Raw genomic sequence first — 12,038 nt, 5'->3', positions numbered from 1 at the left:
CAGCCTCTGTTCTCTACAGCACAAATCTGAGCATGTCACCACTGCCTTCGGAACCTCGTCCAGACTCCCTAAGCTGGCCTCCAAAGGCCTTCTGCTTCTGGCTTCTTGAGCCCTCCTTCTCCTCATTTACACAGGCTTCTTAGTCCAGGGACCCACTCAAATTCACTACCATCCATGCACTTGCTGTTCTACCAGCCTAGAATGCTCTTCACCTGTCTCCACACCCGGCATTTCTCTATCAGATTGCTATGCTTTGTTTTCTTCAGAGCCCTCACCACTATACAGACCTATCATGATACTAATGATGGCTACAAATTAGTACTGCTCGCAGAGAAAGATGGTGCCCATACTTTCTTCCCTTCATTTTTTTTTTTTTTTTCTTCCCTTCATTTTTAGCAGGATCTGCGAGTATTCTGACCAGCAGAATATGGCAAAAGTGATATGCATAATGTCCAGGTCTAGGATTTTAGAGTACTAACACTATCTCCTGTCTTTAGAAACGTCTGGGTAGGCAATGTCTGGGTAGGACCTAAGCTGCCATACAGTAGTCCTTCTGCTCTGAAACAACACTGGAAAATGTACCTGCAGACTAGCTGCCAAGGCTGGCCCCAAACTTGCAATACCCCTGCCTCAGCCTCCTGAGTAGCTAGACTGCAGATATTATGTATGAGCCACTGTGCCTAGCTGCTACCACATTTTGAGATGCGATGTTAGGTAACAATAGGTAACTGGACTACCCAGTTGGCTGTTTCCCTCCTGGAACGTAAAGGTTGAGGGACAGTCCCCTTCTGTCATGTTCCCAGCAGAATTCCCAAGGCCTAACAGGAGGTTGCTCTAACAAACAGGCAAAAGGTATGAGCTTCAATTTAGTGGCAGCCAAGTTCATTCTGTTCGCACAAAGGCCAGGCTCAAGTCATGGTGTGCCCACCCAGATAAGCCCAAGCACACAGAATACAAATTCCTCTTGAAATGGGCCTGCCTTCTTTATGCAGAGCTGGTTTCTGCTAGATGCAGGTTCTGAGTCTCAAGGTGAGGAGGGGGTCATCTCCCTGGTATGAAGCTGCACATCTGACTCTAGCAACCCCATCAAGAGAAGGCCACCACTGTCTGTGCAGTTAAAAGTACTCACAACCTCCAGGGGCCACTTTCTCACCCCAGCATTTTCCAGATGCCTCCAGCAGAATGCCCCACGCCCAAGAACAGGAACCCTAAAGCTCCTGGCTTAGCTCAGGAGGTGACGTTCTCAAGGTGGCCCAACCTGAGTGGGAGAAGCAAAGCTTGCTGGGTGAGACCTCTCTCAACAACCAGTGTTGACCTCTGAGCTGACATACCAAAATTAATCTTACTGTGAAAGGATCCTGCAAGGTCTAGCTCAACGCCCCCCTTCACTTACACAAAGCAAGAATGGAACCCTGGTGTCTCAGTAAGACAAATAATTTGGGGTAGAGGGCTGGTCTCCACTTCTCTGCCCAGTTTTCTATCTTACTCCCAAAATGGATCTGATCAACAACTGTGCAAGGAGCAGGCCAGTCCTGGAGGAGTCTGCTGCCCCAGAGAGAATTAGAATGTTCCAATGATCCTTTGTTCTATTCTTCAAACAGAAGAACTGCAATGCACAAAACCTCTAGCCAGGATCTTTCTTTCCTCTTCTCACTCCAATACTTAATATCCGTCTTAAGTTACTCTTGACACCTACGGGTGTCTGAGATAGAAGGGACCTTAGAGATTAAGAACAATAACGCTATACCCATGCCACAGATGGGAAAGGTGTAAGTTCACTGGGGCCTAACACAATGAAGTTTCCTTGGCAAGCCTATCCTTTAGCTCAGACAGTACTTCCTACCACTGCTGTGGAGCATCGAGCCACCCAACACATTTACTCTCCCTGAAGAGGTGAGTAAGGCTTCCCCTCGGCTCATGAGCTGGACAGAATGTAGTCTTTTTCCTTTGAGTCGTACATATAAAGCCTGGGCCATGCTGTAGGGAAGCTTGGATCAGACACAGCAAACGTTAAGGGCCAACAGGCGACAAGCCATGACCCTGCAAATGAAGAGGAGTTGGGTTCTGCCACTGGACAACAGTGCTAAGAGGCCTAGTGTAGCTAGGTCATTTAGTTCTGCCCCACATCAGCCGTATTGACATAATCCATATATCCTGCTACTTCCTTAAAGCATATAATTCAGTGGGGTTTCCAGTGTATGTATTTAGTTTATTTTTTTAAAGAAAAATAGGAACTAGATTTCTAGGTAATTTTTATGACTTTTAAATGTAGATGATTAAAAGAGTTCTTAAATGCAAATCAACTTAAACTTATACACAGGCTAAACTGGGCCTGAGAACGTAGATAGAAATGCCCAACTGAGACGCCTGTCTTTCAGAATATAAATCCTAATGAGTCCATTTACCACTGAATTCTGGGGCCCTGACATCAATAAGTATTCAAAAATTTCTGAATAAACAAATCAAGAGAAGTACTTTGCCAACTTACAGCTGTAGAACGTAGAGCAAGTCACCATTCAAACTCTTCAAATGTTACCATTCAACAAATTGTTCAGTTCCCTCCTATGAAATCTGAAACATGTGGAGGCACTGCTGAGTCACTACTTGACTACAGCCCAAAACCATTAATGGTCCATCTCCCACCTGCCACTAGAGTTGTAACTGCATGCCCATATGGGACAGGTGTGTTCAGACGCTCTATTTCGCGACGAATGGCAGTCGCCACCCACTCAAAACCATGATTCTCTGTGCGCAATAATCCTAGGTCTTCAACTACTCCTTCCTCCTAGAAAGGTACATGTGTCTCAATGCGCCCCCTCTTCTGTGTTCTCCTGATTTCCTGTCTCTTTCCCATACTCCAACAAGCAGCACCCTACATCCAACCCTGATCTTACCATCTTCAAACCTTACCCTACCCTGGGCTCCAAAAGAAGGCTATTTCACTGATTCCAACTGGTCTCTCTCATACACATACAAAACAAGAAAAGCCAAGAGAATTCTGCTCCCCTGAACAAACACAAAGCTGTTCAAAGACACCAAAGATGGAGTTACTGTAAATCAACTGCACTCATCTCTCTCATTCTCCCACAAGGGCATTCTCAAGCGCTCAATATTTGGTTTGGGTTTGTCTGTTGAGCCAGGGTCTCTCTGTGTAGCCCAAGCTGGCCTTGAACTCATGGCCATCCTCTTGGCTCTGCCTCCCAGTGCTGCAATCACAGGCATGCGCCACCACACCCAGTGACAGTACCACGAGCTGAGCTTCTAACTGCTCAATTGTGCCCTGAGAGTCCTTAAATTCCCCTGTATGACTCAAGGCAAGGTCAGAACTGCCTTTAAGATGTAACACAGGCTACCTTTGGGTGTACAGTCAGGTCCAAACTGCAGAGGTTAAGGGGAAAAGGACCAGGGCAACAAGGAAGTGCTAAAGTCATCCTTAAGTGGTTTTTAAGCAAACTGAAGACCTGGACCACAATCCAGGCCTCAAAAGGGAAACAACTCTTAGCATGACCACTTCTTACTATATGTTAACCTCTGCTCAAGCACTTCTATATCTTCCCTTCGTTCATTTTCAACAGGAGGTGGGAACTCCAGACACATGTCCATTTACCAAGACCCCGAAGTTACTGACCTGTCCAAGGTTGCTAAGTGGCTGGACTTAGAAGTCTGATGGACTCCAAAATCCATACTCAATCACTCCATTCTGTTTCCTCTTCCAGAGGTGAAGGCAGAACCGCAGCAGGAGTTGAATTCAAGTCTCAGCCTTGCTTTGAACTGAGTGTGATCTTGAACAACTTACTTCCTTTCTGGACCTAAAGTATCCCAACCTGATACAACAACCTCTGCAGCCTCTTCCAATTCTAGGGAAAGAAAAAGCAAGCCCTTTGAATTCCAGAACTTGGGAGGATGAGGCAGGAGGATCACCACAAGTTCAAGGCCAGCCTGGGCTAGACAATGAGTTCAAGATCAGCTGCCTGGACTACTTAAGCATGACCACACCTCAAAACAAAAACAAAAACAAAAACAAAAACAAAACAAAACAAAAAACCCAAGGGCACATTAATGGGGACAGAGCTAAAAGCTAGGAATTGGGCTGGGTAAGCCTAAGTATGTCATAGAATTCTCCGAATTCTGGTAACTTACCTGGGGGCAAATGCAAACCCACTGCTTTCAGCACAGGTGTAAATATAACAGCTGGGTCCAGCCACCAGGGAGAAGTGCCTTTGATGGAATGAAATTTTGTGTACACAGATGCCAGTCCTTAAAAAGTCCAAAGTCAAGCTATAGAGACTGGCTGAAAAGAAGCTTCCCAGTGTGTGAGCTTAGGAAGTCCTTCACCATGTGGCAGTCCTGCTGGTAGTAGTAGTGGCTTTTAGCTACCTGGAAGCCTGCCCCTGCCCTGCCCCATGCCACTACTTCAAAACCTTCTCTTCCTCCCACATACCCAACAGCCGCAGAGGCAAGTGGGCAAGCATAAGCTCAGTACAGCCAGTTCAGGAATGGTGCTTCCTCCAGTAAGGGAGCTCCATTCCAGATAACACAGCTTCTGAAGAGCCAGTGATATACCCCGTAAACCCCAGCCGCTCCCTGCCCCTTAAAAGACAGCTAGTAACTGCCCAAGATTTACATTTCAGGAATGACTTAGTCTGCTTCTTTTTGTAATCTGGGAACTCTGCCCCAAAGGATCAAGCAGTAAGCCCCAAACCATCTACTGTACAGTGGTGCCTCAGTTCATGAACTGAAGTTTATTCTGTGAGTCTGGAAAAGATGACCACGTTTATGTTTGTATGGGAAAGATGGGGAAGGTTGTGTTTGTTACCCACTGCAGTTTGCAAGCAAAAAATTTTGCCAAACACTTCTGTTTGAAAACCAAATTGTTTGCAAACAGAAGCATTCATGAACTGAGGTACCTCTATATTCTTAACCTATGAGGTTCTGTCATCCAGCAAGGGTTACTTTTCACAAAAAGAAAAATCTGACCATGCCAGTCCTTGTGGCTAAAACTGTAGTTCAGCACTCATCACAAGACCTTTCCAGTCATCCTCAGTACAGCCACAGGAACTTGGTTCCCTGACCAGACCGCCTTTTCACACCAGCATGAGCTGTCTGCAGGCCTTTTCTCTGTATTATTGCCTACTCCTCCATCCTCCCCAATTCAGGTTAGCCACTGCTTGCCCCACGAGACAGACTTCTCTGACCCAGACTAAACTGGGTGTCACTGCTATTCTCCCAAAGCATTCTGTACTTTCTTTTCCGTACATAGTTCCCTCCATATTGAATTTTGAGTGCACTTACCAATAGATTTTCAAGACAGTATATCCTCTATGGCTCACACACTCAAAGTATGCCAAATGTCATTAAAAGTGGATTTATCCATTCATTCACCAACTAAGTGTTCAATGAACTTCCTACTATGATGTGCCAACTGCTGGGGACACAACGGTGGTCAAATATCAAAGTTTCCGACCCACTGGTGCTAAGGACTAAGAAAAAAGATGAAACAGGGTAACAGAGACGGGGAGCAGTCCAGGGTTGGAGCTCACTAATCTGTCTGAGAACGTCTGTTACAGTGATCTGGGGGAAGCACATTCCAGAACAAAATGTATGAAGCACAGGAACACAGGATGCTCCAGGAAACACAAGGACCAACGATTTTGGAAGGGAGCAAGGAAAGGGCAAAAAGTGAAGGACCGTGGGAGGGTGGCAAATCAGGTATAGTCTAAGAACTTCAGGCTTGAAAGCCACCAGGTCAGGCTATGAAAAGCCACCAATTCTGAGCAACAATAACAGTAGACCAGTTAGAGGCTGCTGGAATAATCCAGGTGAGAAATGATGATGTGTGGGCCAGACAGGCAACACGAAGCTGCCATTAAGTAGATCTGGACAAACATTTTTGAGGGCCAAAAGAATGTACTGGTAAATGATATAAGAGATGACAAAGGAATAGATGTAGGAGACCCAGGTTCTTAGTCTAAGCAATTAGGAGGACATAAAATGCTTAATCTCACTCAGCCTCACTTTACTCATCTGTAAAGTGAGGATAAAAAGAGCACCTGCTGAGTTGATGCAGGGCAGAACAGGTAAAACAGTAAAGGGTGACTATTTCTATTAATTGTCTCTTGGTCATCAAGGTCCTAAATAAATTCGCATGTGGAAAGCAGAGCAAAAACCATACAGAGCCTAGGCAAATAATCCACTCAGATGGCTCCTGGCTTCGGTGGACTCCAGTTCCTGTGGAAAGCTTTTGACGTTATTCCAAAGCAGAGGGGAAAGAAATGTAACCTTGAGTGGCTGCGATGTATGTAGTAAGGTGAAGGTTGTCACAACAAGTTTGGAGAGTTGTTAAAAAAAGGCCCTGTAAACAAGGTCTCTGATGGAGGAGTCTTCTCTATTTACCAATGGTACTGAGGACAGATTCACTAGGCCAGCTGAACAAAATTCATCAATAAGGCCCATTCTGCTCTATCTCCCCCCACACCTAGGGCTTTGCCATTCCAAAGACCTGGCCAAAGGAAAAAAGGTGCCATGTCCAGACTGTCCCCCTACTTCCTGGAAAATCCATCAGGGGCATACCCCAAGCCATCTGCCATAGGAAGTTGGCCAGCTGGCCCTGGTAACTGCAAAAAGCCTGTCTTGAAAATTCAGCTAAATCCAGTTGATCCTCCAAATTAGGAAAAGTACAGATAACCCCTTGGAATAGGCAACTGTGTGTGTGTGTGTGTGTGTGTGTGTGTGTGTGTGTGTGTGTGTGTTGGGAATCAACCTTTTTTTTGGGTAACAGGAATCGAACTCACGACCTCAGGCTTGCCAGGCCAGCACTTATGCCACTGAGCTATACCCCCCGGCCCTGGACTAGGCAATTATCTTAATCTACATCTACCTGGCTTTGAAATGCATCTTCTGGAATATGCACCAATTACATCATATGGGACACTCTGCTACCCATATTCAAAATCCACAAGATTGCAGAACCACCTCAGCACCAGGATTAGTCCCATTCTATGAATGACACAAAGGCAAGGCAGGCTATATAACATTACAGAATAAAAACGGGGCAAATGCCCATGTTCAAAGTCCACCACCTTCCCCTTTCACATCACTGTGCTGTTTCCTGTATTTTCATTAGCCTGAGATCAAGACTTATTCCTTGACGAGTATGACAGCACACACCTGTAACTCCAGCTACTTGGGAGCCTGAGGCAGAAGGACTCCAAGTTTAAGGACAGCTCAGGCAACTTAAGGTGCCCCCCAACAAGAAAAAAAATTGAAAGGGCTAGCTACGGGAGGTAGCTTAGTGGCAGAGCACTTGCCTAGCATCCAAGAGGACCTGGGCTCAAACCCAAGGGTAAAGAAACAGAATGATGAAGTTCTTCAATTCCAGGCATGTTAAGGCCTCCTCTCTCCTGGCCACATTCTTAGGTCGAGATGGTTTGTGAGCCTGGACTGGGGCACCCAAGAGCCTTTAACCTAATTACTCACTCGGAACTTGTCTTGGATTTTGCAAATAGGGGCGACTCCCAGCTGCCACGCTCTCCATTTTAAGGAGGTTTCTGGGTTTCATGCCTGCTCCTCGTCTTCTCTCGGCCCACCTCCCAGAAAAGAGTGCAGAGTAAAAGGGAAGAAAAGTCTGTTCCAGCTTCTGTCCCACTGAAGATGCAGACATATCAGCACAGACTCAGTCTCTCTGCGGGTCTGGAGCTCAGGAGAGCTTGTGACTGCCCTGCACCCCTACAGACCCAATGTCTCCTCAGCACCTCCGGGACCTGCTAGACGCACACACTTCCCTACTCACTCCTGCTCCGTAAGCAGGGCCAGGATGGCTGAAGGGTGCAGGTGAAGGCCGCTTCATTCCCTCAACAGGCTCTCCTAGTTGTGTGCTTTCTTTAGGGGAAGAAAAAGTGACCTGAACAGAAAAAAACCGCAGGTCTCCTCTCCCCAGGCTAATTTAGCATTTCTTAGTGTGTACTCATCAGACTTTTAAGAATAGATGAATAACCTAAACCAGGAGGCACAGACCTGTAATACCAGCACTCTGGGAGGTTGAGGCAGGAGGACAGCAAGTTTCACCCAACCCAACCAAATTAGCAAGACCATTCTCTCAAAACAAAAATAAATGAACCAGAGGCCAGGGATATAGCCCAACAGCACAGCACCTGCCTGGCAAGTGTGAGGTTGTGAGTTCTATTCCAATACCCCCCCAAAAAAATATAAATATATGTATATATATGGGATATAGTTCAGGGAAAAGGCTGTTTCTGGGTTCAATCTTAATATTGTACACACCCCACACACACAAAGATAACTTTATTACAGCTCCTAAGACGATTCCTTAACATAAACTAAAATGCTCAAATTCTCTCAACTGTTACCAAAATATCTCCTTACAGCCCAGTTTGTTCCAATCAGAATTCAGATAAGACCCACAACAATACAATGATTAGTTTCATTTATCTGTAACAATTTTCCCTTTAAAAACGTTATTTTTTAATTAAAAAACATCTTACAGAATTTCTCACATTTACAAACTGGGTAACCGCTACCTCACAATTAATTTGTTCCTTTACCCCCATTTTCCCTACGAATTAGACCTAGTCTTATTAGCACTGGGTACACTATTTGGTGGGAAAAACGTTCTTAGGGGGTGGCGTGAACTGTTCATTATCACCCTGGAAGAAGACACGTAATGCCTGGGTGTCCGTTATGCATCCGAAGCCATTAAGTAAGGTTCCTAAAGGCCAAAAGCATTTCTCCAGCTTTCAGAGCTTGGATTCCAAATGAATGCATTGCCACAATGGCAAATGTAAGGATAAGGGTATATACAAGGCTCTATTTCAGTTTCTTTCTTTTGAGGAGGGGGTTTATTAGAGCAGAAAATGGCTTTGACACTAAAAAAAAAAACCCTTTTGACATTCAATGTAATTCAATTCCTCCTTTTTGCAGATGAAGAAACAGAGGCAAAGAAAGCACAAGGGATGCTGGTGTCACCTTGCTGGCCAGAAGCATGATCAAAAATGGAATTAACACTCATAATTAGATTAATCATTCATTACAAAAAATTTTAAATAAAAATTACCAGATGGGCAGCATTTATTAAGTGTTACCTTTGTGCCTGGCACTTTGCTGAGAGCTTCACAAACATCAAATTTAATTCTTACCACACTCAGAAATAGCCACAATTATTAATCTCATTTAGTGGACGAAGCAACAGTGGTTCAGAAAAGCTCAGTTTAACATGCAGCACAGCCAGGACTCAAAAGTACAGATAACTGCATCCACGGCCAGAATCTTTACTTCCCTGCAGTCTACTCTGCTGTGCTGAGGAAAGGGGCAGGGTCCCAAGTAGATCTGACTGCGTGAGGTCCCAAGGACACCCCCGATCCACACCAACATACAACTAGTACAGCCAAGGAATCTGCTGAAGGGCCCAACTCCAGGAAGGAAACCAGAAGAGGTTGATTTGCAGCTGGCTCAGTGTGCCAGAGGATCTCTGGGGTACCACAGGTCAGCTTTTCAAAACTGATTTTTAATGATTTTTTTATTTTGTGAAACGATCTTTTTTATTTTGTGAAATCAATGATACTTCACAGGAACAACAACAACAACAAAAAAGAAATACGCCCAAGGCATGAACACTTGAGTCTTAAACCTTCCTGGAGATCTATCACTAGCCTTCTTACCAAGCGAGAAGTGTGAGTACAGCACACAACAGACCTACTGGTTACCCCTAGTGGTGTGGTGGAAGCTTGCAGGGCATGTGCATCAGCCACAGACTTTCATTCAGTTAGGCTGCCCTATTCCCCCAGGTACATGCACACTCCCCCAGTAGAATTTACAAAAGACAAATTAAAATATTAACAAAAAGCAAAAGCAGTCAATTCTTTGGGTCACCAACCTTTAAGGTTATCCACACATGCCCCTCGTGTCTGCAGACAAGCGAAGGTCAGTTTTTAAGGAGTGATCCCACTTATTTCAGGAGTACTGACACAACAAAAAAAGAGGGAAGATCCCTATTCCCCAGCTCTCTCACTTCACAGGTGCAGAAAAACTGAAACCCAGAGTAAAGTCTCAGAAAGTCCCACATTCTCCCAGACACCCTAACAGCTACCACATGCTGGGCATGGACTAAATAATTTACATGAATCATCACAGTGAAAGCTCACAATGGCCGCACGACGCAGGTACATCATAAATTAGCACCTATTACACAAATGGAGACAGAGACACAGAATGGTCAAGTAACTTGCACACAGAGGCACAGCTAACAAGTGGTAGAGTGAGCACTTGAACTCTTGCAGTTTGATCCCTGCATTTACTATGTATCAGCGGTGGCGAACCTTTTAGAGCTCTCAACGATATCAAACAGGTGCTGTGGTATGCATGCCATAGGTTTGCCACCGCTGCTATGTACCCCATCTTCTTTTAACTTAGGCATCTTGCACTTAGAAGAGGTGTGGCTGAAATAAGGAAAAAAATTTAAACGTTTTTCAAAATATTCCAGGAGATAAAGGTAACCCAAAATGCCAAAACGCAAACCTCAAGACTTAAAACTACAAACCTAAGTTGTGGAAGCTTAAACCGAAAAGAGAACCCCACAAGAAAGGAGAGAGACTGTAAAGCGAATTTTATTACCAGTTACTGCTTGTGTCCCTTAAAGAACTGAAACACTAGCATCTGAGCCAAACGAGGGCTAAAAATAGGCATTTGCAGCAAGCTTTGGAAAGCTTTTAGCTTATGAGGCACTCATTTCAGATTCCCAAAAACATATGCATCACAGAACACAAAAAGTCCCAAGACCACACAGCTACTCCACTGGTGTCACATACAAACGTGTCCAAGATACGAATAAAACTAGGGCTGGAAAGGGGCAGTAGAGCTCCATGCTGGCTCCACAGAAAAGGCCACCACCTAACCTTAGCAGACAACCAAACCGCAGAATTCTGCCTCAGAAAGCATCCAAGCCCGAGTAACAGGCTTAAACAGAGAAGCTACTGAGGTATCTCAGTCTGTCAAAGACTATTCCAAAGACTGTAGCCAACAAGTAGGTACTCTCTTGCCTCAGATTCCAGAAAAACAAGAACGGAGCAAACTTTCTGCTTTGGGCATGTACAGCAAGTCAGCTTATATGCTCACAGGGAAAGGCAAGATGCCAGCCAAGCTGTCTTCTTCCCACGATCAATAAGCCCAGTGACGCAAGCTATCAAGGGCCCCTGAACTTACACAAAAACGCCAGCTCAGGCACCCCATACCACCTGATGTCATGGCTGATTTAAAACCCACAAGGCAGGTTCACCATTAGCTAAGCAGCAAGCAGCCTGGATGAGCAGACCTATTTAAACTTCTGAGGAGTGCTCTCTCCTGGGGATGATTATACCTCTGAGTTTAAAGGGGGCGGGGGACCAAAGAGTCCCTTAAAGTTGGTTTCCCTTACTTTGTGGGTGCATAGGAGAGATTTGAAAGAAAATGGAAGTTTCGGCACCGCCCTTTGCATAAGAGGGCTCTGAACGGGTTGGGGGGTTGTTCTCGAAAGGGGCGGGGGCAGGGTAAAAGGAAGAGAACAGTTTCAGATAATACTCATAAATCCTAAATACCTCCTGCAAATAAACCAACCTGGAACATATGAATAGCAAAGCGCTGTTCTGAGGAATAGTTGTCTTGACTTCCCCAGGACTGAGAGCCGACAGTGCCTCCGAATGCAAAGGCACCAAGCTCTCCCCTGCAACTTTCCCTGTTCTAACCGTTTAAACTAAGTCGGCCTCAACAGCAATTGCAGAAAGGGAGGAGTTTTGAAAAAGCACCAGGGCCAAGGCCAGAGGCCATCATTCTAACTACCAGCCAGTTTTAACGCTGGCCCGCTTCAAAAGGACCAACACCGAGGAATCTAGACGCTCCGCGCCCGACCGAAGGGCGGCCCAAGCGAGGCCTGAGGGTGCGCACGTCCCCACCCTGCCCTACCACCTTTCCCGGTCGGAGAGGCCGAGAGAAGCCTCCATATTCCGCGCCGCCTCGCTCGCCACGCCGCCTCGGCTCGGTGGGGCAGCCTC

The 12,038-nt window shown here is 45.6% G+C and overlaps 1 protein-coding gene across 5 annotated transcripts in view; it reads right to left on the bottom strand.

Annotated features, from left to right (window-relative positions):
* Larp1 (La ribonucleoprotein domain family, member 1) overlaps nt 1-12,038 on the bottom strand; it is a 78,496-nt gene that overhangs the window by 42,351 nt on the left and 24,107 nt on the right. For 3 of the 5 annotated variants that reach the window (XM_013508665.1, XM_013508671.1, XM_013508674.1), the window contains exon 1: nt 3,519-3,618. The exons of 1 other annotated variant lie outside the window; for it this stretch is intronic. In XM_013508665.1, coding sequence (XP_013364119.1) covers nt 3,519-3,603 — 85 coding nt within the window. In that variant the 5' untranslated portion in view covers nt 3,604-3,618. Of the gene's footprint in view, nt 1-3,518; nt 3,619-10,331; nt 10,426-12,038 lie in introns of those variants that run through there. One more of the 5 variants, XM_013508668.1, reaches the window with a different exon arrangement.

The sequence above is a fragment of the Chinchilla lanigera genome, unplaced genomic scaffold (assembly GCF_000276665.1).
Source record: "Chinchilla lanigera isolate Chin_1 unplaced genomic scaffold, ChiLan1.0 scaffold00007, whole genome shotgun sequence".
NCBI lineage: Eukaryota > Metazoa > Chordata > Mammalia > Rodentia > Chinchillidae > Chinchilla > Chinchilla lanigera.
This window is presented reverse-complemented; position numbering and strand designations above follow the sequence as displayed.